The sequence below is a fragment of the Pleurodeles waltl genome, chromosome 3_1, assembly GCF_031143425.1.
Source record: "Pleurodeles waltl isolate 20211129_DDA chromosome 3_1, aPleWal1.hap1.20221129, whole genome shotgun sequence".
NCBI lineage: Eukaryota > Metazoa > Chordata > Amphibia > Caudata > Salamandridae > Pleurodeles > Pleurodeles waltl.
Genome location: NC_090440.1, coordinates 1040000746 through 1040027640, shown reverse-complemented (window position 1 = coordinate 1040027640; position 26895 = coordinate 1040000746). Strand labels below are relative to the sequence as shown.

The 26895-nt window shown below is 45.5% G+C and overlaps 1 protein-coding gene across 3 annotated transcripts in view; it reads right to left on the bottom strand.

Moving 5' to 3' along the window:
• Nucleotides 1-3477: 3477 nt before the first annotated feature.
• C3_1H2orf76 (chromosome 3_1 C2orf76 homolog) overlaps nucleotides 3478-26895 on the bottom strand; it is a 141878-nt gene continuing 118460 nt past the window's right edge. For all 3 annotated transcript variants that reach the window (XM_069224330.1, XM_069224331.1, XM_069224332.1), the window contains 3 exons: nucleotides 20422-20459; nucleotides 19557-19638; nucleotides 3478-3677 (listed from right to left, as the gene is read on the bottom strand). In XM_069224330.1, coding sequence (XP_069080431.1) covers nucleotides 3601-3677; nucleotides 19557-19638; nucleotides 20422-20459 — 197 coding nt within the window. In that variant the 3' untranslated portion in view covers nucleotides 3478-3600. The remainder of the gene's footprint in view (nucleotides 3678-19556; nucleotides 19639-20421; nucleotides 20460-26895) is intronic.

Below are 26895 nucleotides of genomic sequence, written 5' to 3'. Positions count from 1 at the left end.
GCAATATCCCTATTAAGGATTCCATTAAGCAGGACAGTTGCCTCCAAACCTTTACAAATATTGCCTAATGATCTGATGAACTGAGGGGGCGCTACAAAGTATTTTAATACAGCCCATAGAACCTCCTTACCCAACTGCACTTCAGAATGGCCAGCTCCGTTTTTTATATTCAAGAAAATCATAGTGGCCCACTCTTCATCTTACCAGATATATATATATACCTGTCTTCCCCTTCCCAAAATTACATCTTTCTCCTGGATCGTCGGGACCTCCTGCAGCTGACTCAACAGAGCCTCTTTTTCACTTTACGTTCCTTAAACCCTTGTGAGCTACATGAAATGCAAGATTCCCTTAACACAGATGTAAAACAGGCCCTTACAAGGCAGGTCTGCTGAGGTCTAGATTTAGTTTAAAATGGCCCTCTTAGTTCAGCATTTAAAGTTTAACATTTGATGTTGGTGCAGACTAGTTAATTGTACAAAATAAATATCTAGCAAGATTTCTGACCTGTAAGCCTTCAGGTGTTTGAAGTTTTAAACCACTGAGTTCTGAGACTGTTATGTGCTTTGGGCAGATGCATGCCTCACCATACATACTTGAGACTGTATATCTTAATTACTTCAACCAACTGCTTGGTGATACCAATCCACCACGTTTGAACCGACTTCCAGGAGCTAGAACTATCCAAGGATTAAGCTAAAAACTACTTTTATGATAACTAGTCAATTAAAGGAAGTATTTAAAAAAGGATGCATGCCCCAGTTTATCTACAACTTATTCAATTGTGACATGAGTACATAGGGGTTGTATTTATACTAATGGATACAATGACCCACCCCCCTTCAACATTATTTACTCAATATATGAATTCCCTAACTGATTACAGATGTGCCTCAATGGACAGCTGTGGCATGTGAAGGGAATACTGGCTATATCCACCTGAACTTAGATTATCATTTTATTAAATATGTAAATGTCAGAGCTTACAAAGGGTGAGAAAACCACAATAAGCTGGACAATATGAATGCAATACGTAAGGGCTTAGCACATAGTGGGTTCCAGCACCGTTCCATATGAATTAGATTCAAACTCACAAATAAAGCTAAATTTTTGGATAAGCTCAAAGATGAGAATTTGAGACTTCTGGGGATCTCCGCTCTTGAAGATATAAAGCACATAATAAAGGCTTTTCAAATGAACTGAGGACAACAGAGGAACTCGTAAACAATACTCTCACCCTCCAGGTTGCCGTTTAATGGGAAGAAGAGAAGTCCAGAAGAAGAGGGGACAATTCTGGCAATGCGGCTAGATGAACAACAAGAGCCTGTTGTGAGCAGCTGCCTTAAAAAAAAGAAAATTAAGTTTGTAGGAGTATGAACTCCTTATAATCCATGACCCGAACTTGAACACTCTGCTAAAGAAGAAGCGAGGAAGGATTATATGGAAGGAAATACTTGATCTACTGGGGCAATCCTGCATCTGGTATCCAGGCAAAATGCTCTAACAAAGACAAGGTGAACTTGTTTGCGCGGGTGAAAGCTGATCAGTTTTTAAAAGTTAATTCAACTGGAGAAAAAAAAAACTTGATCCGTTTTTAATTCTCTAGTGGTGTGCTGCTGTTCCTGATTCAATGGCCTAACTATAAGGCATAAAAATATAACGTTTTCAGGTTTTTGTTTTGCAGGCCAAGTGGTCAGCAAAACTTTGAAGGGAGAAAACTTAAAATGTTTATTTACTAAGTGAACACACATTTGCGACACTGACTCTCCCTTTAAATTCTTTTGAGTTATTGCCATTGTAGTAAGGGATACTAAAGAAATGTCACAGTTGTAAAACCTATTTATGGAGAATGCTTTATTAATACAACTGACATCTAACGAGCATTGATAAACCAGAGTTAGGGGAGATCACCTTCTCCATGAGGTGTTGCATTTTATCTCATAATTGAACATAGGTAAATAAAGGCTTATTCTTCTGAACAAGCACCGACTAGCCTTAACATATTGTGGAGGGTTGCTTGTATCCTCGTTCAGAAGAGTTCAGGAAGGGCTCTTCCTACAGGAGCAGGACTAAGGCTGTTTTACATATACATGGTCTCTCTCTAGGCGCGGTACAATGAGTGAAAAAAGATATACTGAAACGTGGACCTAGAGACTACCAGCAGCTGAGACTTTTTGAAGGCATCATCTTTTTTATCTCAGTAATCCAAGTGTTAACAGTATGTGAGTTCTGAACCTAAACCCATCTCCATAAGTAAGCCTTGTCTCCTCGGCCTTGCTACCCCAGGATAGGTAAAGCCCGAAAAGGAAGTTCTTGGAAAGTTAGCGCACCGCACAGTAGTCCTCATGCCCTAGCGTTGAAAGATTCAGACAACACTGGCCACAGGGTTTGCACAGTACTTTGGGGTCCCCGGGTCTTTTTGAGCTGTCCTGGCAGCAATATATTATTGCCCTTAAGAAAAGGAGCACTTCCACTTATGTTTGACTTCACAATGAATTACTGTACTTACTGAGCAATGTTGAGTTTAGTCTTGATGTTATAAACGGTCAATGAAAATGTACTTGTGACATTCACTAATTCGAACGAAAGAACACAAGAATATTGTTGTGATTTTACTCCTATTTAACATTACACGCAGTTCACCACGTTCATCTCTCCTCACATTCGAGGAGTCGAGAATTGAGACATTAACAACTGAGTCAGCCACTGCTTTCTTAAAGATGCAGCACAGCTGGTGGTTTTCCGGGGTGTCAAATTGATTCTGATGTTGCCACGAAAAGCATAACCACTTGATTAAGGAGAAACCTCTGTCAAGATAATGTTGACAGAGCTTCATGCCCCATGCGGGGGCATTTTATAGTAAAGACAGAACGAACTTGGGTAGAAATTACTGCTGTGTGAAATGTTCCTCGTATGGCACAATCCGGAGAAAGGAGACCAACCCAAACCGCGGTTGGTTTTATTATATTATTGGCATGGTCAGATTTTCTGCTTTCGTGCAGAGTACAAGACATTTTTTAAGGTAAGTTTTACCCTAGACGCCCTCAAAAACACACAATAAAATGTGTTAGAACGGTTGTGCAAGCGAGGGGCAGGCCAGTCTAAAAATCTCTCTTTGCAGTGACGCAGGCAAGGCGAGTGGCAAGGGTAAGACCAAGCCAGGTTTCAAAATAATATTATGATGTAGACCTATTTCATGATGATAAGCTAAAGAAATATTCTTTAACAGCATTTCCTAGTTCAGATGCCACGCTCAAATAACCAGTAATTGTTGTGCTTCGAAGAAATTTCAGCTGATAATAAATGTATCGTTAAGCACATCTTTCAAACACAATAATTACTACCTCATATTAGGAATTAAGGCTTATAATGAAACAAAAACTGTTAATTTACATAATTTTCAACACAAGATGTGAGGAACCACAAAGGAGTGCAAGTGCTTATAATTTTGTTTCAAATATTGATGACATACAAACGTTTATTCAATTGTCTCACTTTGAGAAATTGAGCTTTATTCCATTTTTATAATTAAAAAATATCGAAGACGACCATGGCATTATTTAGGGCAAAGATTTTGTAACCGGTTTACAACAATGACAATCACCAGGCCAAAACAGGGTTTGCTTTGTACGACGTGTATTCTTCTTTAGAGAAAAAAGCCACTTCTGTTTCATTGGCTGAGAAAAGAAAAAAAAAATGTAGACATTTTAAATGTATGGTACTAACATGTTTTAGAAGTTACATTACATCGTTAGGTACTAGTTAGCACAAAATGGCATCAAAGTATCTAAAGGGTTTTCTTAAAAATGCCACAAAATTCGAGCATATATTTATTTAAAAAAAAAAAAGCTATGATAATTCAATCATTTACTCATTGAAAAAATCCTGACACAAGCCGTTAGCTATAATACCTTAGTACTTAGAAGATAAATGGAATAATTCAACCAATCGTTTTACATACTCCCTGGCGGCCCATGAAAATACGTGTCTGAAGACGCAGATTTTTTTTTAGTCCCCTCATGATTAATGTATGAAGTTTCGAGAATATGCAAAGTGAAAGACACAAATTAGCTTCAACAGCATACATTCAAAGGCTTCTAATTATCCACAGGGGAGATGGCAGTTCTACAGGACCAGCACAGGTTCAGAGCAGTCACCTTTTTTTTATACCTAGCCGGTCAAGGACTCCCTTAACCAAGGCAATAAGTCGAAAGAATAATTAATTTAGAGCCGAGGAGAGGCAGATGGAAACGTTCCTCATTTATTAAATATGGAATTCTTAAAAATGGACAACCAAATAATTTCTACTTTCACTTTTTCAGTAGTGAGAGCATGAGTCATGCAGTGGGGTTATGCAGCAAGGAAAAAATTACTCAAACCTAACATATTGATGTTAATTGCAATGAGCGTGAAAGCAGGTTTCAGCTCTAAAATACCTATACTAAAAAAATAACACCAGTAACTTAAATGTTACCTGCCTACTTTCATCAGATCCGAAATAAAACGTTGCTCTATATTTTTAAGCCAATTTAAAATGCCAAACTCATAAAAATAAATAAAAAAAACAACAATCACCACCATCGTTCCCAAGTCTTCTTTCTAAAGAATGCAGTACTGTGCCAGAGTGCAGGATTTAAAAACCCAATCACCCATCCCTGATGTACACAATCCCCTTCTTGTTTCACAGAGATGGTCCGAGGTACCCTAAGCCGTGCCCACCATTGTAACTGACCCTTTTGATTGGCCCTTTGGAGGACATGAATCCCCTCTCAAAGTGAGCTGGCAAAATCTTTAATTCTTCTCAGGAGCATCAAATTAAAGGGCTCAGTTTTATGGACGTTTGACATTTGCACAATCAGGTCTATGAGGGCAAAATGCTCTTATCGTACTAGGAATTACTGGGTCAGTACTACTGCTCTAAATGATTAAGGCTCTGGTAATCACACGTAACAGCCCTTCCTCCAGGAATGCAAAGTGGATCCCTGTGCTGATTAGATGCAATACTAATCGTGTTCATACCTGTGTTTTAAATCCCCAATCACAACCAACCCTCCTTCTAAATCCAAGAATATTCAGTTTAGATCCAAAACAATGATTATTCGACTACACAACGCCTGAAAAATATCAAGAAGTTCCTGGTACAATAAAAATGTAATGAGTAAACTGAAGGTCAATGCACACATGCTAGAGACCCTCAGGTCTGCGTTTAGTGTTGATTTGTTTTTCACAGAAACAATGCTTGCACATAAAATTGGTGCACATAATTTGCTAATTCACTAACTGTGCTACACGTTTCAGGATAGAATGAGCTTGAAAAGCAGATTGCGGCAATTTTTTACTATTTACAACCCTCATCTGTATCAAACGATGTTTACTCTCGAATTAGATTATGAAGTGCAACAGTTTTCTTTTTTGTAGGTAAATACCCAGATGCTCTATTTTTGCCTAAAAGAATACATGCTTCTCATTTACCACTTAAAGTTATTTGCCAAAATGATCTTTAAGAACTCTCACACTGGGGATTTGTTTTCTAAATTTTCTGTTTTATGGAGTCCTTGCAAAAGTAATTCAGAGGAGGTGGTGTGAGAAGCGAAAGATCTAAACATTCTTCACAGAAAAACTCCATTTAGCAATCAGATTTATCCCAATTTCCATCCAGCAATTTCCCTGCATCATGTTTCTAAGCAACATACAATGTAAAAATCCCTTATCTAGTTAGTTACATCTACTGCCGCTTTACAACCAGACTATACAACTTCACACACCTCGTTTTAACTATTTTTGCCCATATCAAATGTTTCCGAACATACTGAGATAGGAGCAATGTATCTACCCACCTTCAATATACCCCAATTTTTGCTACACTCCACAGGTTCTACATCCCCTCGCATACACCACCATACATTGCTAAATTGTCTTTAGGCCTGTCAAGATGCCAAAACAGCTCCTTAAATTCATTCATGGACTTCACTTCCTCAACACTGTGTAAACCCAGATACTTTTCTTGTAAGGACGTGCATCCTCACTGATGCCATCTGGCATGACTGGAGAGGCAACCGGGAAAGTCATGCTACTGAATGCACGGAATTCAAAACTGGTCTCTCACCCAGCTAAAGCGCGGCCTGCTCACCATTGCAGTTTCGCTAGATTATGTCAAAGCTGTCATTAGCTCTGCTGGGACTCGTCTGTGAGAAACAGGAATCCCTAATTAGACTATTTTGGTCACTGTGTTGCATTTACTCCTCTACACTTGATCACATTACCAAATTGTTTGATCAGCCCAGTGATGCACTCTCTCTTAGGACAACCCCTTAAAAACATCAATTTCTTCCTATCTGCAGCCTTCACCCAGTGCTTTGTTTGAGTCAGAGATTGCCTGAGGAGCCCACCGACCCTCATTTTTGGGGACCAGCTCTTATTTTTCCTCAGACATTGACCACAAGCAAGAATGGGAAGCACACGAAGAAGAAAGAAGTAGGAAGGCAAAGAAAGAGAAAATGTCGCAAAGGAAGAGTTCAGGAACCTACGCAACTGAGATGAATGAGCAGGGAAAGTCGGATAGTGGATGTAAGAGCCATGAGGTCAAGTCAAGACTATGCAACCTTCGTACTAGGTGCAGCAATATTTAAAAGCACCTGATTCCTGAGCAGAGCTTTTGGGAACAGCACTCATTCTTCTACAATGTATTTTTTTATAACTGACTTTGTTTTATTTTTCACATGTGAAACAATTGCAAAAAAAATACATAAGAGACATATACAATCATACAATGCAAGAGTACCAGACTCATTCAATATAGATGCAGGCTGGAAGGAGTACAAGAATGAAAAATGTTCTAGCATTGGCGCCAAGAAATTTCAAATCTATTAAGGACACAGAGGCGAGGACTATGCTTCACTCTTTCTTTACTACTCTTCAGCAGCAGCCAATCAACTTATTAATAACAACATACTTTAACATAAAACCATAGAGCATGTATCCCACCATGCCTTGTGTGCATCCACCAACCGCATGAGGGTTATCCCTTAAAAGTCCGCTACGCTCGCATACCTTTCTCTTTCTGTGCTGCTCGGATGAGGCAAGTTAAGTGTATTTCACGTTCCTTGTTATCGCTCGTGATGGGAGGTTTAATAGCTATGACATTGATATTTCTGTTTTCAGCCTAGTTCCTGTCTTTCACTGTCCCCGCTGCGGTCATTACGGTGACCGATTGGCTCGCGGTCGGCAGAGAGCTTTTGTTTTATCTTCCTCTAACTCTCACCGGCCGGCTGCCTCCTCAGCCGGGAGGCAGAGTCAACCAAGCTCGGTGGAGTTCTGGTGGGGCATTGCATTGCGTCACGTTCTGTGTGTATTTTTCCCCCTTTCAGGTACTTCACTTACCCCTCTGGTGTGTCGATCCTCACAGGATGTTCGCTCTGTGCCTTCCCTTGTCGGCCCGAGGACGAGCCTTCCGCAGTTCCCTGTAGCCGATGGGCTATTTCTAGTAGATTGGGCTCTAATAGAGTGCGACTTTGGTTTGACAGGCAGGGTCAGAATGTTTACACACAACTGGCAAGTTCTTACCTGCGATGCATGGGTTCTTCAGACGGTCCAAGGGTCTCACATCAAGTTTTATGAAACCCCTTATCAGATAAGACAACGTGGGAGAAAAACCATTTTTGCAACCGCCACTCTAACCATCACTGAAAGAGGAAGTCCGTTCTAGAATGCAACCAAGTGTTCCATCCAATCCACATTTAGGCGTTGATGGGCCACCTCCGAATGTAAAACCCAAATGCTCAAATATCAAAAACCCTCTAGTTCCCAACGGAGCCCTACATCCAGTAGCTCAACCAACGGCTTCCCAGCCAACACCCTCGCCCAAGGGAAATAGGAGATGTTTCCGGGTATTAACTTTAAGACCAGAGAAATCTCCAAATAATGTTAATAGTTGCATCAAAAAGGGAACAGATTCCCCTGAGATCTAAGATACACCAACACATCATCTGTATATAAGGAGATGATGTGTGTTGAGGCTCCCACCAGGATCCCCCAGCAGTCTATCTCTCGGCGCAACAGCAGGGCAAAGGGCTCAATTGCCAACGCAAATAGAAGTAGCGACGGGGACATCCCTGTCTGGTCCCATTCTTCTACAAATTAAGCACTGCCTTCATCATATTGGTGTTTGGCACTTGCTTGACTAGCCACCTCTACTAATCTTCCTTACCCAAAGCTCCTTAATATCCAGAGATAATCAGCTTGTGCAAGTCTGGGTGATCTAGGAACACAGCTAATATACATGAACCCAATGAAACTCCAGCATTAACCCCCTGTGTTTAGTCTGTGTCCTAGCTCTTTTTCCCTAACTTGTAACCATACTGCACAGCCAATAGCTCTTGCATAGGTGAAAACCTATTGGCTTTGCCAATGCTTGCTTACATTTGGGGAAACTTGTGGTTAAGCTTTCGTAACTTTTTCCACTAAAAATAATCAGTCGGTGAAGTTAATGTACCCAGAGTTTACGATGTCTCCTGTAATTGCCTGAGAAAATAACGTAATATGTTTTAATAGGGAAAAGGTTTGGTGTGCTAAGATTGCATTCTTCACACTTTTCAGACACAGGCAGAGTTGACAAAATACATTCCACCACAGAATTTGCAATTATCTTTTTTTAGTGGGAGTCAATAGATCCTCTTTTTGTCATTTTAACCTACTGGTAGTATGCATCAGAAATATATATGAAAACCATGGCTTTGACAGTGAAGTGTGAGATAGTTGGGAGGACGGCACAAACAGGCAACACACCAAGACACAATGCACAGGTCCTGTAAATTCTCTACTTTCTCGAAGGTAGAGCTGAATTCTGCTCCCTGGTTGGAGGATGGGGGGTGGGGCCGGGGAGCAGAAAGACAAAGGCCCTCTCTCATTGCTGTTTGTGTAAAATTGCTGGCCCAAGAAGAACCCACATGCCCTGTCAAAAGAAATTGAGTTCTGGGTTTGTCTAAACTATGACCCCTAGACAGAAATCTTTTCTGGAAGGGATGGCCTTGCTGGTTTCCTGAAACTAGACCTGCTCAAAGACTGTGGTCATCCCGCAGTCTCGGAGCAGAAATCCTTTAAGTAGGAGTAGTGCTGAAAAGTGACAGGATATGGAGCATACTAACTACCACCACTTCATCCTATATCTTTCAACCACAGGGGAGCTGAAATGCCCTTGGGAACAAGGGTTAATTTTTGGTCTTTACAAAAATATGGACTGTGGAGCCAGGCATGTCATGTACTGACTTCTACCCATCATCTGCATTTCAGCTCCTCAAGGGAGTGGGTCTACGAATGCCCCCAACACACAATGGATACAATTTCTGGTCAAGCGGTAGAAAAAGATACGAAGTGGGGAGCTAGACTTCCTGTCACCTGTGTGACTCACTGTGGACTCTGTCTGCATTTCATCTTCCGTCAGGAACAGATCTGGATAGTTAGCCCTGGAGTTGCCCTTGCTTAGGACCCTGAAATAACTGCTGAAAAACAGGAAAATGTATTGTCAGCAATAAAAGCTACAGAGTGGGAAGCCCGACTTCCAGGCACAAGGGGTGCCTTGCTCGGCCTGTACCCTTCATCTCAATTGTCTTTCTCTCCTTTGGGGCAGATTGCCAAGGAAACTGGATAGAGTTAGACTTCTGCCAATAGAGACCAGCTCAGCCATTCACGGTGTCTACTTCATGCCCCCATGGGGTGGGAAGATTGGATGTAAACTCCACTACCTTCAAAAAGGCCAGCTAATATTATTAAAGAAACACTGGGGTCTAGATGTTCTTTCGGCACAGCCCAGTGGCAGGCCGACTGGATACAAGCCCTCCTCTCTAATGAGTACTCCAAAAAGGACCAATACATCCACCCCCAATTCATTTTATTACAAAAAAATATTTAATGCCTCTGGCATGATCGTAATGGGAGTAAACTTCCAGGCCTTCCACAGGGGCAGAAATAATTTCTATTTCCTGGATTTTGGTGAGATGGGTTGGGGGGAGTTTGTGCCATTAAAGGCCAACCCCCACCCATTTTTTTTTTTTTTAAACGGTGTGCAGTAGTGCCTTCTGTTCCTTTGGGATGAGTAAACTGGAGATAAATTCGACAATCTGCCTCTCAGGATGAGGAACTTTTCTATGCACTGGGATGGGGGTCGTGAGCTGATGCTTGTAAAGATGGGCCATACACCAAATTTGTTTTTATACATATAAAAAATGCCTGGTGTCTGGTGTTGCTTTCTGCAGACCGATCTGTTAACTCCCTTGCCCCCAACACCCACTCAATCTGTTCCTCTATGTTTAGACTTACTGTACTTGGAAGGTGGGCCTTGACTCAATCTAATGACCGTTTTTGAGTCTGTATATGAGTTCTCTAGCAGTTGGCGGGCGTCTTTGCTTTCCTGGAGAGCCAACAGCCTGATCTGCCCTCCCCAGGGAAGCACAGAAACTCCTGGGCCTTATCACTCGGCTGGACCATGGCCATGCCAGGGGAGTGGGGGAAAATTCCCCTGCGCTAAACAAGATCCCTGTGCAGGGTAGGGTTTTACCATCGAGAGGCAATCTTAAACAGGAATTGGCACAGGAATTACACATGGCTACTACACATGGCCACAAAGCAAATGTCACTGAAATTGGAAAATTATAGAATTATTATACACTAAAAATGTTGGTACTTGCTTAAATCCAGTGAGACATAACCGGATCAACCACTTACTGACATCCTACTTGCTGTCTTCACAATGCCCCTGACATGGTCAAGTTATACGTATAATTAAATCTGGCAAGTTAGTTTGATGGTTATTTTTTTATTTTAAGCATATTACACACAAAATAAAAAAAAAACTATGTTGCCCATTAACACAGCGGACTATCACATACTAAAGTCGTGTAATTACTGGCCCTTTAAAAAAAAAAAACAAAAAAAAAATTCGCTCAGAAGTGACATGTGACCTATCTGTATGATAAAACTATGACCTTATAAAAACTGTTGACTCGCCTAATGGTAGTAGAATTAGTATGGTACACAGTCAACAAACACCTCTGGTTTTATCATAGAGATTTCACTTCTAAAGGATCTGCAAAATATATCTTATATGATATGTCCAAAGGACAAATAACTGCTCAACTCAACTCTAGTATACAAAAAAAGTTAATTTAGCAACTCCACAACACAGTTTTAAGGGTGTTCATTAGTGACTGACTGAATTCCCCAAGAGACAATTACAAAGTTGTGCTAGCTCTCAATCTGCGGTCCAGTTCTATGCTACTGTGCTGTTTCATACCAATGTACCATACCCACTTCCACAATGAGTTTAGGTGGTTATGCAATTTGCCATGCCCCCTATCCAGAATATGGTTATAGATTTCATATAAACTTTAGACGTAAGATTGCTGTTCACCCAAATCCCATAGCCTTTTCAACACAAAGGAAAATGATCGAATTGTCTTTTAGATGGCAGGTCTGTTGGTCGATTTGAGGCATTTGAATGCACAAACTCTACAACATCAACAATGGTTGTAAAGCTACCAAGATAGGAAGGCTGGCAAATCGGAGACACTCTGCTGTGGAAATTTCCCCTCAACGTCGGGGAGGCCAGGACACTTGGTTTTGGTGTTATAAGTGATCTGCATGGTCTCAGAAGACTTCCTGTGGTCTGCTAGTGAACTGCTGTGAATATGACACTACTTCAGTAAGCCTGTGTGCGGTAACCCCTGAAAGAACATTTCTTGAGATAAGCATTGGCTAACGTTAATGTGGGTCTAGTGGGCTTAATTCGAAACCTCTGGGAGTGCTATAACGTTTGGGGTTGTCTCTTGACCCCAAAATGTGCCAGGACCTCCCGTTTTTTTCTCTTAATCATTTTTACCTTTACATGAATCCACAGTGTAAGTTAAAAATTGTACTCTGGTACACTAGTTGGCTAATTCCCTTTATATTTATTCCCAACAAATGTTGTTATGGAGGGGGAGATGGATGATAACTGAAAGAAGAATAGAAGGGGATACATATGCACTCATAGGAGTACTGCTACTGGGTCTAGTTGGACTTTGAGCTACTATGATGATCTTGGTTATCATGCTTTAGGGACATTTTGGAACATGGGAGTACTGCAATGTCCTTACAGGTGACAGTGAATTATTTTGTTAATATGTGACTGCTGAAGTTTTGTTCTTCTTGGCTTTTCATTCTGCACCTGTCTGGATGCATCGTTCTAGGCTGTTGCCTGGGTCAAAGATCGATAAAATTCATTCCGTCCTATTGAATGAGTGCTGTTTGAGTGTTGTATGAGAGTTTGTAAAGGGTGGAGCAATGTGCATGTGTGCTATCCTTTAAGCTCCTCCCACCCTGTGTGTCTGAGTGGTTATTCCTGGAAGCCTTTGGATGTTTCTGGTGGGTACTTGGGCATACATTTGGATCTAAAGAAAGTAGGAAGGTGTCTTGTGTTTCTACTTCAGGAAGGGATGGGTTGGTACCAGAACTGAGTGATATAATGGTATGGAGTGTTCTGTTTCGTTGATTATCAGTGACAATTTCTGTGACTTTAATACTGCAGTGCAGACTGAGAAAGACACTGGCCCTCATTACAACCCTGGCAGTCACTGTTAAAGAGGCGATAACATGTAAAGAGACGAGTGGTGATAGGCGTGCTGGTGATGGAGGTAGTGGATGAGGATGTAGTGCATGCAGGTGTGAGTGGAGACACTACTGCGAGGGAGGTGGACAACGAGGAGGAGGGACACACAGTGGAGGCAGTGGATGTTGGTGTGTCTGCATAGGGATGGTGCTTGTGTGAGTGCCTGTGAGATGAAGTGTGGTACTTGTGTTTGCCTGAGCCACTTCTGTGTTGATTTGGGTTATTGCTGGTCTAAGGGTGTGCTTGGGATAGGTTGGGGTTGAAGGGATTAGAACTGGGTAGAGGAAGTTGGAGGGGGGAGGCTGGATACAGGGACAATGGCTGCCATCAGTGGAGAGGTCACAGCCTGAAATGCTCTCTGTTGGGCCACCACGCCACAGTGAATGCCCTCCAGGTATGCATTTGTTTGTTGCAAATGCCGTTCGACACCCTGGATAACATTTAGTATGGTTGACTGCCCAATAGTGAGGGATCTCAGGAGGTCAATAGCCTCCTCACTGAGGGCAGCAGGGCTGACTGGGGCAGGGCCTGAGGTGCCTGGGGAGAAGGAGATGCCCACCCTCCTAGGTGAGTGGGCACGGGAAACATGCTGAGGGGCTGCTGGCAGGGCGGTGCTGGTACGGGGTGGCAGCTGTACCTGTTGTTGGGGTGGGAACAGAAGTGTCCGCCACCGCCAGGGACCTTGCAACGGAGGAGTCGCCGCTATCTGTAGTGTCGGCTCCTGTCTCCGTCGTGGTGCTCCCCTCGCCCTCTGTCCCACTGGTGCCCTCACCGTCAGTGGATTCGACCTCTAGGCCCATGTGGGATGCAGCTCCCTCCGTCGTCCGGTGCCTCTGATCCTCCGCCAGATGATGCTAATGCACAGAAGGACAGGGTGACAAAACAGGAAGGGGAGGAAGAGACAGAGGATAAACTTGGTCAATGCCAGCAACAACACTACCATTGGCATACACACCACATAGGGAGCAACCCTATGCACTACCAATTACAAAGCTAGTCACCAGCCCATGGAGAACATAGCATAGCGCCATTAGCTGCACACCTGAAACAAACAGGACCCTGCCCAGTAGTAGATGGTCACTAACACTATGGGGCTTGGAGTGCTTCAGAGCCTGCCCAACAAGGGACCTACCCTGCCATGTTCTTCCTGGCCTAGGGGCATCCACAGCCCACATCACCCAGCCAGGTAAAAACTTAATGCGCGCAAAGTCATGATTCTGAATCTGTACTTACACCCTTGTGGCTGCTGTGATGCCTTCAAGCGCCCATCCAACTCCGGATAGGCCACCGCCAGGATGCGGAACATCAGGGGGGGGTCAGGGTATGACGGGCACCCCTTCCTCGTTGGGAGGCCAGCCCCAGCTGGCGCAGGTCCTCCCACCGTTTGCGGCAGTGGGTGCTCCGCCTGTGAAAGACCCCCAGGGTCCGCACCTCCTTGGCGATGGCATGCCAAATACCCTTTTTCTGATGGGTGCTGACCTACAGGAAAAAGACAGCAGAAAAAGGGATTAGTCATACCGTTCGGACTGTCATACTCATGGCCCACCTTATCCCTCCCATCCCCTTATGCACATACATTGACCACCATACATGCAGCTCTCTGCCCAGGACCCCTCAGCCCCCCCTACATGAGGCTTACACACACACAGCACTCCATACATTCATGGCCCACGCATCATGCTCACAGTGTACTCACCTGTTTGGCTGGCGGACCATAGAGTAAAGTGTACTGGGGTAGGACCCCACCCAGAAGTCTCTCCAACTCCTCCGGATTGAAGGCAAGGGACCTTTCGCCAGACACTTGAGCCATTGTCGCTTCCAGACACAGGTCACAGCAGCACTTGCAGTGCAGGTCCTCTCCTGTTGAAGGTCAGGTAGCAAGTGAGTGAACAGATAGAAAATGGCAGTCACGTCCACAACGGTGCGTACTGTCACTGCCGGCGTACATAGCCATTGGCTCCTGGAATCCATAGGGCCTAATGTTAACCAATGCGAAGTTGTGCGGCGGTCATCGACCGCCGACAGCTATGGCACATAACGCCAGAGGAATTACCTCATTTCCACTTGTCTCTCCTCAGAGGTCAGGCAGCCACCATTTCAGGGGGGCACAGACCATGGCACCTAACTATGTCACAGCATATATTGGCACATCAACTGACTCTCGAATTCACATACTGTTTCTGTAAAGAAAGAAGTGCATCATTAATTCAGCAGATGTGTGAATATGAACCTCTGCTCACCGTTTTTCTCCCTAGACTTCAACCGCTGAGGAAGAATATGAGATGGAGACATCCTCCCGTGTACAGACACCTGGTGGACCTGGCGACAATGGAGGACAGACACATTATCCTAACCAACAGACTTGATATGGCCACAATCCAAGAACTGTGTGCCCAATTGAAGCCAGACATGATTTCAGCTCTCCGCCAACCCACAGATATGCCCCTCCCTCTATGCCCTGGGATATATCCCCAACATCACCGATGGTACACATGTATCATTTGTTCCCCCTCCCGGAGGAATGAACAAGTGTTCAGGAATAGAAAAAGCTATCACTCACTGAATGTGCAGATGGTGTGTTTGGCAGACCAGTAAATCTCCCATGTGAATGCCAAGTATCCTGGCTCTGTGCATGATGCTTTCAGCTTGAGCAATAGCAGCATTCCATATGTGATGTCTCAACTCCAGAAGCACCGGGTGTGGCTAATAGGTGAGCCCATGGTCCCCACCTAGTTGATGTAGGTATATGAGTGTGGGGTTTTCCCTAAGGGTGAGTGTCTAACAGGTATCCCTCGAATATTTGCAGGTGACTCTGGTTACCCCAACCTCTCATGGCTACTGACCCCAGTGAGGAATGCCAGGACAAGGGCAGAGGAACGTTACAATGAAGCACATAGTCGAACAAGAAGGATAATTGAAAGAACCTTTGGCCTCCTAAAGGCGAGGTTCCAGTACCTACATCTGACAGGTGGATCCCTGTACTACTCACCCAAGAAGGTGTGCCAGATCATCGTTGCATGTTGCACGACCTGGCCTTGAGACGCCAGGTGCCTTTTCTGCAGGAAGATGAGCCTGGAAATGGTGTTGTGGCAGCGGTGGAGCCGGTGGACAGTGAGGAAGAGGAGGCAGAGGAAGAAGATGTGGACAACACAAGATCACTCATACAACAGTACTTCCAGTGACACACAGGTAAGACACTGCAACTTCACTTTCCATTGCAGTTTTGTGTTGGACATTGTACATGGCATCTTGATTTTCCATATTGTATGGCCACTTACTGTACCCTTTGGCATCTCTATTTTCAGATCTCTGTGCTCCACTCTGGCTCCTAGTGTGTTCCCTGCTGCCCACTACAGGTCATACCTATGAATACATGACTGTACAGTTGAATTATAATGTTTACAGCTTGTTAAACGAATACATATTTGAATCAATTGACAGACTCCATACTTGTATTAGTTCCAGGGGTGTTTATTTTTGTGCTAATAAGTAGAGGGGGTATTGCAATGGGGTGGGTTGATGATGGGGAAAGTCCAGGGTAGAGTCCAGTCTATTGGTATCACAGGTGCATTGTCCAATGGGGCATAGGAAGGGGAGCAATAGCAGTTCAAGGTGGACAGGGTAACAGAGTGGGACACAAGGGTGACAATCAGGAGAGTCTCATTTTCTGGCAGGGGTCTTGACAATGTTCTCCGGCTTCTGCCTGGATCGCAGGGACCTTTTGCATGGTGGTTCTCCATCTGCAGGGGGAGGGATGCTGGTGGCCTGTTGTTCCTGTGGTGGGGCCTCCTGTCCACCAGCGCCAGCGGAGGTGAAGGGCTGTTCTTCTCTATGGCTAGTGTCAGGGGCCCGTTGGTGTGCCATAGCCTCCCTCATGGTGTTGGCCATGTCTGCCCGCACCCCTGCAATGGTGACCAGGGTGGTGTGAATGTGTTTGAGGTCCTCCTTGATCCCCAGGTACTATCCCTACTGCAGCCGCTGGGTCTCCTGCAACTTGTATAGTATCTGGCCCATGGTCTCCTGGGAATGGTGGTATGCTCCCAGGAACCCTGCAAGTGCCTCATATAGAGTGGGTTCCCTAGGCCTGGCCTCCCCGTGTCGCACAGCAGTCCTCCCAGCTTGCCTGTTGCCCTGTGCCTCTGTCCCTTGAACCGTGTGCCCACTGCCACTGACCCCAGGTCTCGGATTGTCTTGGGTTTGTGGGGTTGCCTGTGGTCCCTGTAGTGGTGGGCACACTGCTAATTGACGTGTCCTGGGGACAGAGGGATGAGCCTGCTGGGTGGGTGCTGTGCTGGTGTTTCCTGAGTGGGGAGGCTCTGTGGAGGTTTGGGACTGTGGCAGGGTAACCGACTCTCCAGAGGTCCCTGATGGGCCAGGTTGGTCATCGTGATCCAGGCGTTCAGAGCTGATGTTATCGCTGTGGGTCTCTTCTCTGGGGGGGGGGGGGGGGGGGGGGGGGAGCTGGATGTTGGTGGCACCTCCTCTCCTTTGACGTTAAGTGGGGGTCCTGTGGGGATGAAATGCATTGTTATTGTATCTGCGTGTGCCATCTTGTGCATGGGTATGTTTCCCTCTATGGTTGTTATTGGCAAGGCAGCTTTGGCTTGTGAGTTGTGATTCGGTTGGCTGAGTGATGGTCACTAGTGTGCATGCTGTGGTGATGGGTGTCCATGCAGGACTTTGTGATGGCATGCAGATAGGGTGTGGAGGAGAGAAAGTAGTAAAGATTTGACTTACCAGAGTCCAGTCCTCCTGCTACTCCTGCAAGGCCCTCAGGATGCATGATCGCCAAGACTTGCTCCTCCCATGTTGTTAGTTGTGGGGGAGGAGGTGGGGGTCGACCGCCAGTCCTCTGTACAGCTACCTGGTGTCTTGCAAACTACGGAATGCATTTTCCCCCGAAGGTCTTTCCACCTCTTCCTCATTTCATCCTTTGTTCTAGGGTGCTTTCTTACGGCGTTGACCCTGTCCACGACTCTCTGCGATACATCCATCTTCCTTGCAATGGACGTCTGTTGCACCTGTGATCCGAATAGCTGTGGCTCTGCTCGGATGATTTCCTCCACCATGACCCTTAGCTCCTCCTCTGAAAACCTGGGGTGTCTTTGTAGTGCCATGGGTGTAGTGTGTGTGGTATGTGTGAGGGTGTGTGGGGTGATGTGTTGGGGTGTGTGCTGTGAGTTGCGTGGATGGTGTATGGGTCATGGTGTTATGTGGCTCAGATTGAGTGGGTTCTCCTGGTTTGTCTCTCTCAGTTGGCAATATTTATTCTCGTTGTAAGGGATTGAGGGTATTGTGGTTGTGTGTTTTATATTGGATTGGGTGTGGTGTGTGTACTTGTGTCATGTGTATAGTTTGAATTGTCCTATGTGGTGTAGTTTTGTTAGTGTGTGTGTGTATTTTGAGCGTGGCGGTATGTACCGCCAGTGGTTTACCGCGGTTGAAAGACCGCTGCGGTGATACGTGGGTCCTGATGCTGTGGACGTATTTCTGTTGGCATAACGGTGTGGGTTTTGGTACCGCCAATTTATCACTGACCTTTGGGCTGGCGGACTTGTGTGGGTGTCTGTATAGTGGCGGATTTCTCTAGGTGGGTCATAATACCCGTATAGGTATACCACCGCGGTCACGGTATCTTGGCGGCCGTCAGCAAGGCGGTTGGTGCCATTTACCGACAGGGTTGTAATGAGGGCCAATATGTCTAACTGGTCTGGCATCTGAGGCGTAAAGAACTGGAAGTCAGCTACAGCCTGCATTCCCCTCCTGCACCACCCGGTACCCTTCATTCCTGCTCACCAGCCGTAAGAGAAAGTCACTCACTTGCGAACAATCGGAACACCACACACTTGCCCAAATTCAGCATAGAAGGCCGATGTCAAATCTTTTGTGAGGTGACAGTACTTTCTCCTTCGAAGAAGCAAGACGAATAATTCTCATACACACACCCTAAACAAAGAAATGTGTGTCAAGCAACTTTTCATTCCAAAACATGCCAGCTCTGCACTCCTTGGAGACTTAGGTATTTAAATCTACATTTAACCACAATGCAAACGAATTCCAAGCATCGAGTCTAACTTCAAATTAGTCCACAAAACATCAGTTTTAATGAAACTGATATAGCTGAGCACACTTGACACTAATAACCTTCCTGTCAGTCATTGCACATTATCTCTGGCAGGATTCGAGTCAGATCTACTAAATACTTATGTTTGTATTCTGACTGTAAGGAGTGTTTTCCTGCTGCACTCCTTCCTCTAATTTGAATGTACTTAATGTCGCCCAATCATTCGTCCCTGTCCTTCCTGATTAATTATCGGGTCACGAAAAGAGCGCGAGACACTGCATTTACATATCCAAACATAATCAACTGGTGATTAGCATAACGACAAGAGAGATGACACGCACCTCTCAAGATCATGCATTTGCTTCAGCTGTGCCAAATTGGGCGCTTGGCATGGCTGCCAGGGCTCACTGCACTCGTGGGTTTCTACTGACTCAGGGCGACCATGTGGATGCTGTACAGGGAGCACAAAACGGGCTAGGGCATACTAGCTGCACGCTGGGGTTCAGTGATTAATATGTAAAAGAAATAGCGCCAGGGCCCAAAGCTTTTCTCAGATGCAATCGCAGAAAGGGCTGCCAAATACCAAAGGCTGCATTGTCTTGATTCCACCTCATGCCTCTTTCGTCCACCACCAGGCACACACTGACCCTTTAGCTCACCCTTGCAGGTTCTTTTTTATCCACACCTTCTCCCTTTGTCACTGTCTTTCCCTCTTTCTCTCACTCCTTACCCGCTCTCCCTCCTTTATATTTTGTGTTTTTTCTATCTGGGTCAACGTTTGGGAAAAAATAAGTGCTGGGCCCCATCTGCAACCCCTGCGCTCAAACGAAGCACCGCACTGTGGTAACTTACCAACTCCGGCATCCTTTAGTCTGCTCTCTTCCTTCAGTATGAGTCTCTCATCGTCTTCCAAACTCACCACAAGCTCGTTCGTCTACAGAGGAGTAGAAAAAAGAAAAAGCACCAAGCCTGAAAAGTACAATTATTTTTGGGGAAGTTTCTGCCCAACACACTGCCATCATGACAGTGCACGTTAGGGCCTTCTGTTTAAGGATGTGTTCTTTTTACATTTCCATGTTGATGACTTTGTTGCCCAACATAACAATTTGTATTCATATTGTGTTCAGTGAAAAATATAATTTCAAGAGGTATAATGCCACGTTCGTCTGATAAATTAAATGGACAGTTATCCTCGAATGGCTCTCAGGTATGTATTGCTTTGAGCAGGCATTAATAGCACACTTATTTTAACACACGGTCTGCAGTAAAAACACACGCACATCTGCAGCTATTTAAGTTTAATGAAATGTCAAAACATTTCTCAAAACCCCCTTCTGTAAATTTGCACTGCTATCGAGCTGACCATCTGTCACACCATTAGCATTAATCTTTGCAAAAAAAGTATTCTGTTTTAGAAAGAAATAGGCAAGGACATATGGTTTCCTTTCTGTAATTAAGATTTAAAATAATACTATCAATAATACATGTAAACATCCCACCTCATCAACCTGCAACGCAGCCACTCCACTGTTTATTCGGACCCTTCCTGCGAGACTCGCCTCAGCACCCTTCCCCTCTCCAATGATAACTCCCCCCCCCTTCACGCTGTATCCCAGGACCCCTATTTCTGGTGCATACACTGTAAGCACCCCATTATGTAAGGCCCACCATTGCTTATAAGCACTGCTTGCGCTATACTATACACAGATATGCATACCTTTGAGCCGTGCGCCTGATGAATAATCTTCATGGTATCTAAATGGGATAAAAACACGAATAAGTGAAACAAGATCCATTCTTTAATCAATATGTGGCGTTAACGAGTTTTACACTCATCTGTTTACATTTATCTTTTTAACACATATTTATTGGCATCTCAAATGATACATATTATTATTCCTGGTGCGTTAATGTATTACGTGGACATACCACATTCCATCCGGTACTCCATTTGTGTGACTAGTTCATACATTGTGATACAATAAACCCAATGTGGCCCTTGTTACAATTCTGTATTCAAGTGTGGTAGTCCACAAAGCACAGGTCATAGAAACTGCAGATTTATAGTGGCATAACTGAGCCGGGGAGGCAGTTTCCACTAGGTGAATCTCACTTAACCCCTTCACTGCCAGGCCTTTTCCCCCTCCTGTGCCAGGCCTTTTTTTGCCTATTTGGGGCAGTTTGCGCTTAGGCCCTCATAACGTTTTGTCCACATAAGCTAACCAAGCCAAATTTGCGTCCTTTTTTGTCCAACATCCTAGGGATTCTAGAGGTACCCAGACTTTGTGGGTTCCCCTGAAGGAGGCCAAGAAATTAGCCAAAATACAGTGAAAATGTAGTTTCTTTAAAAAAAAAATGGAAAAAGTGGCTGCAGAAGGCGGCTTGTGGTTTTTCCCCTGAAAATGGCATCAACAAAGGGTTTGCTGTGCTAAACTCAGCAGCTTCCCAGCTTTCAGTAACAGGCAGACTTGAATCAGAAAACCCAATTTTCCAACACAATTTTGGCATTTTACTGGGACATACCCCATTTATGCAATTTTTTGTGCTTTCAGCCTCCTTCCAGTCAGTGACAGAAATGGGCATGAAACCAATGCTGGATCCCAGAAACCTAAACATTTCTGAAAAGTAGACAAAATTCTGAATTCAGCAAGGGGTCATTTCTGTAGATCCTACAAGGGTTTCCTACAGAAAATAACAACTGAAAAAGAAAAATATTGAAATTGAGGTGAAAAAAACAGCACTTTTTCTCTACATTTTACTCCGTAACTTTTCCCTGCAATGTCAGATTATCGAAAGCAATATACCGTTACGTCTGCTGGACTCCTCTGGTTGCGGGGATATATAGGGCTTGTAGGTTCATCAAGAACCCTAGGTACCCAGAGCCAATAAATGAGCTGCACCCTGCAGTGCGTTTTCATTCTATACCGGGTATACAGCAATTCATTTGCTGAAATATAAAAAGTAAAAAATAGCTATCAAGAAAACCTTTGTATTTCCAAAAAGGGCACAAGATAAGGTGTTGAGGAGCAGTGGTAATTTGCACATCTCTGAATTCCGGGGTGACCATACTCGCATGTGAATTACAGGGCATTTCTCAAATAGACGTCTTTTTTACACACTTTCCTATATTGTGAAGGAAAAAATGTAGAGAAAGACAAGGGGCAATAACACTTGTTTTGCTAATCTATGTTCCCCCAAGTCTCCCGATAAAAATGATACCTCACTTGTGTGGGTAGGCCTAGTGCCCACGACAGGAAACGCCCCAAATCACAACGTGGACACATCCCATTTTTTTTATAAAGAAAACAGAGGTGTTTTTTGCAAAGTGCCTACCTGTAGATTTTGGCCTCTAGCTCAGCCGGCACCTAGGGAAACGTACCAAACCTGTGCATTTCTGAAAACTAGAGACCTAGGGGAATCTAAGATGGGGTGACTTGTGGGGCTATGACCAGGTTCTGTTACCCAGAATCCTTTGCAAACCTCAAAATTTGGCTAAAAACACACATGTTCCTCACATTTCTGTGGCAGAAAGTTCTGGAATCCGAGAGGAGGCACAAATTTCCTTCCACCCAGCGTTCCCCAAGTCTCCCGATAAAAATGATACCTCACTTGTGTGGGTAGGCCTAGCGCCCGTGACAGGAAATGCCTCAAAGCACAACGTGGACACATCCCATTTTTTGACAGAAAACAGAGCTGTATTTTGCAAAGTGCCTACCTGTAGATTTTGGCCTCTAGCTCAGCCAGCACCTAGGGAAACCTACCAAACCTGTGCATTTCTGAAAACTAGACACGTAGGGGAATCCAAGATGGGGTGACTTGTGGGGCTCTGACCAGGTTCTGTTACCCAGAATCCTTTGCAAACCTCATAATTTGGCTAAAAAAAACACATGTTCCTCACATTTCTGTGGCAGAAAGTTCTGGAATCTGAGAGGAGGCACAAATTTCCTTCCACCCAGCGTTCCCCCAAGTCTCCCGATACAAATGATACCTCACTTGTGTGGGTAGGCCTAGCGCCCGCGACAGGAAATGCCCCAAAGCACAATGTGGACACATCCAATTTTTTGACAGAAAACAGAGCTGTATTTTGCAAAGTGCCTACCTGTAGATTTTGGCCTCTAGCTCAGGTTAACTTATGGAAACCTACCAAACCTGTGCATTTCTGAAAACTAGAGACCTAGGGGAATCCAAGATGGGGTGACTTGTGGGGCTCTGACCAGGTTCTGTTACCCAGAATTCTTTGCAAACCTCAAAATTTGGCTAAAAAAAAACACATGTTCCTCACATTTCTGTGGCAGAAAGTTCTGGAACTTTCTGTGGCAGAAAGTTCTGGAATCTGAGAGGAGGCACAAAATTCCTTCCACCCAGCGTTCCCCCAAGGTCTCCCGATAAAAATGATACCTCACTTGTATGGGTAGGCCTAGCGCCCGCGACAGGAAATGCCCCAAAGCACAACGTGGACACATCCCATTTTTTGACAGAAAACAGAGGTGTTTTTTGCAAAGTGCCTACCTATAGATTTTGGCCTCTAGCTCAGCCGGCACCTAGGGAAGCCTGCCAAACCTGTGCATTTCTGAAACTAGAGACTTAGGGGAATCCAAGATGGCGTGACTTGTGGGGCTCTGACCAGGTTCTGTTACCCAGAATCCTTTGCCAAACCTCAAAATTTGGCTAAAAAAACACATGTTCCTCACATTTCTGTGGCAGAAAGTTCTGGAATCTGAGAGGAGGCACAAATTTCCTTCCACCCAGCATTCCCCCAAGTCTCCCGATAAAAATGATACCTCACTTGTGTGGGTAGGCCTAGCGCCCGCGACAGGAAATGCCCCAAAGCGCAACGTGGACACATCCAATTTTTTGAAAGAAAACAGAGGTGTTTTTTGCAAAGTGCCTACCTGTAGATTTTGGCCTCTAGCTCAGCCGGCACCTAGGGAAACCTACCAAACCTGTGCATTTGTGAAAACTAGAGACTTAGGGGAATCCAAGATGGGGTGACTTGTGGGGCTCTGACCAGGTTCTGTTACCCAGAATCCTTTGCAAACCTCAAAATTTGGCTAAAAATACACATGTTCCTCACATTTCTGTGGCAGAAAGTTCTGGAATCTGAGAGGAGGCACAAATTTCCTTCCACCCAGCGTTCCCCCAAGTCTCCCGATAAAAATGATACCTCACTTGTGTGGGTAGGCCTAGCGCCTGCGACAGGAAATGCCCCAAAGCGCAACGTGGACACATCCAATTTTTTGAAAGAAAACAGAGGTGTTTTTTGCAAAGTGCCTACCTGTAGATTTTGGCCTCTAGCTCAGCCGGCACCTAGGGACACCTACCAAACCTGTGCATTTCTGAAAACTAGACACCTAGGGGAATCCAAGATGGGGTGACTTGTGGGGCTCTGACCAGGTTCTGTTACCCAGAATCCTTTGCAAACCTCAAAATTTGGCTAACAAAACACATTTTCCTCACATTTTGGTGACAGAAAGTTCTGGAATCTGAGAGGAGCCACAAATTTCCTTCCACCCAGCGTTCCCCTAAGTCTCTCGATAAAAATGGTACCTCACTTCTGTGGGTAGGCCTAGCGCCCACGAAAGGAAATGGCCCAAAACACAACGTGGACACAACATATTTTTTCACAGAAAACAGAGGTGTTTTTTGCAAAGTGCCTACCTGTGGATTTTGGCCTCTAGCTCAGTCGGCCCGGGGGGGAGGGGAGGGGCAGAAATGCCCTAAAATACATTTGAAGCCCCCACCCCCACCAAACCCCCTCTGCCTCGGAGCGACCCTTGCCTACAGGGTCGCTCCCCCTGCGTGACATTGGCGCCAAAAAACAAATCCCCGGTGCCTAGTGGTTTCTGCCCCAGTGGGGGCAGATTGACCTAAAATCGGCCAATCTGCCCCCATGGGGGGCAGAAATGGTATAAATACAATTTGCCCCCAAGGGCAACGACCCTTGCCTGATGGGTCGCTCCCCATCTCTAAAAAAACACACACAAAAAAAAATGTGCCCTGGCGCCTAGAGGTTTCTGCCCCCCTGGGGGCAGATCGGCCTAATAATAGGCCGATCTGCCCCGGGGGGGGGGGGGGCTGAAATGGCCTAAAATTATTCCCCCCCCCCATCTACCCCCAGGGAGCGACCCTTGCCTAAGGGGTCGCTCCCCTTGCGTGAAATTCACGCAAAGAAAAAACTCCCTGGTGTCTAGTGGTTTCTGCCCCACTTGGGGGCAGATTGGCCTCATCAAAATAGGCCAATCTGCCTAAATATAATTTGCCCCCTAGGGGAGCGGCCCTTGGCTAAGGGGTCGCTCCTCACCTTAAAAAAAAAAAAATATCCCTGGTGCCTAGAGGTTTCTTGCTTCCCACCAGGGGGGGGGGGGGGGGGGGGCAGAAAAGGCCTTCCCGAAAAGTGCCCCCCGGGAGCGACCCTTGCCCAAGGGGTCGCTCCCTTATGTCAATTTCTGAAGAAAAAAAAAAAATCCCTGGTGTCTAGTGGGGTTTCAAAAGCCGGATTGCAAGCAATCCGGCTTTTGAAACCCTGGGAGAGACTTCAAAGGGAAGGAAATACATTTCCTTCCCTTTGAAGCCCCTCCGGGCCTCCCCCACGTGATTGAAAGAGAAATACTTTGCATTTCTCTTGGGGGAGGTCCCTGTGACAAATCAGCGCACGCTGACGTCACATGGGGGTGGGGGGGCTGGGGTGGAAGGGGAAGGTCTTCCCCTTCCAGCCCCGCCTTGGGGGGGAAGGGGGTGCACAGGAGGGGTGCGCTAGCGCTCCCCCAAGTTCCCGTGTGCCTTGGACGAGGTGACCTCTGCCCAAACCAGTGAAGTCAATCTTTGGCATTCCATCATCGTCACCCTTCCAGACTAGTCTGAAGGTGAGTGGGGGATGAAATAGTCATAGGTCTGTAGTAGACCATCTATTTTTATCCAGATCAGCCCATTTTAAACTGCTGCATTCGGTTAAAAGTCATTCACAGAATTGAGAGGTGCCCCTTACTAAACAATGTCTTCTGCTGTTTGGAGTGTCACATAGGGGGTTTATTCAAGCATGCTAGCTACCGAGTCAAGGTCAGAGGTGTCCTCCGTCTCATGGACATTGGTAAAATCATTTTGTTCCTTATCAGAGGTGGGTGACTGTCAGGGACGCCGTAGCATGGATCACTACTCACTTCTGGCTTGCCTGCAGTTGTGTGGACCTCGTCACGTGCTTGGTGCGAGGTTGGTCCTTGGAGCGGGGTTTCTTCCTTTGGCACCTAGATGCATTCAGAGTCCCATTTTTATAGGTTTCAAGCCAGGCCCAGGCCTATTCGGGACAGAAATGGGTGCGGCCATCCCACATTATCTTCAATTTTGAGGGGAATTACAAGGCATCTCCGATCCCTTCAGCTCGTAATGTTCTGTAGGACGCCCGTTTAAGCCTGTACCGCTGCTTATAATCAGAGAACATATTGAATCTACTATTCTCTGCCTCAAAGGGGCCTGCCTCTTGCGCTCTCTGCAATAGTAAGTCCCAGTCTCTGTAATGCAGTAACTTGGCCACAACCAGCCTGGGTGGTCTTCCCGGTGTGGCAGGTCAGACCGGGACTCTATGCGCCCTGCCACTGCAAAGAACTGTGTGAATTGTTGCTTGTGCATGAAAATTTGATCCAAGCTTCCAAGAAAGCCACCATGTCCTCGCCTTCGGCCCCCTCCGGGAGCCCAATGATGCCTACGTTGTTGCGCCGACTTCGACCCTCAGCGTCTTCTGCCCGATGCTCTAGCCACTGTACTCATCTGTGAGATGGGTTAGTTGGGTCTGGTGTGCTTGATGTGAGGATCCCAGGTCGGTGAGTTCATCCTCTGTGTTTTCACCCTATCGGACAGCTTTCAGTGATTGGTCCGCAGGAGGCCCAGCACGGCCCACACCTTCCCGATCTCCTGCCAGACCGAGTCCTCATTTGCCTCCGGTATCTGTTTTAGAGGGTTGTGCATTTGAGGTGGTTGAACTGCCAGTTGCGACATCATTACTCCAGCACATTGCCCAGTTTTGGGGCTAACCGCCAGCAGCCCCTGGGACTTACTGCGTTGCTTCTCCATTAGAGTCAATATTCAGGGCCCTGTTGCTCCCAGGCTGTATAGTCCCATTTATGGAGGCTCGTGCTGGGGGAAACTCGTGCCACCAATGTTGGTCGCCCCAGTAATTAGGGACTCTGGGCGTCCCAGC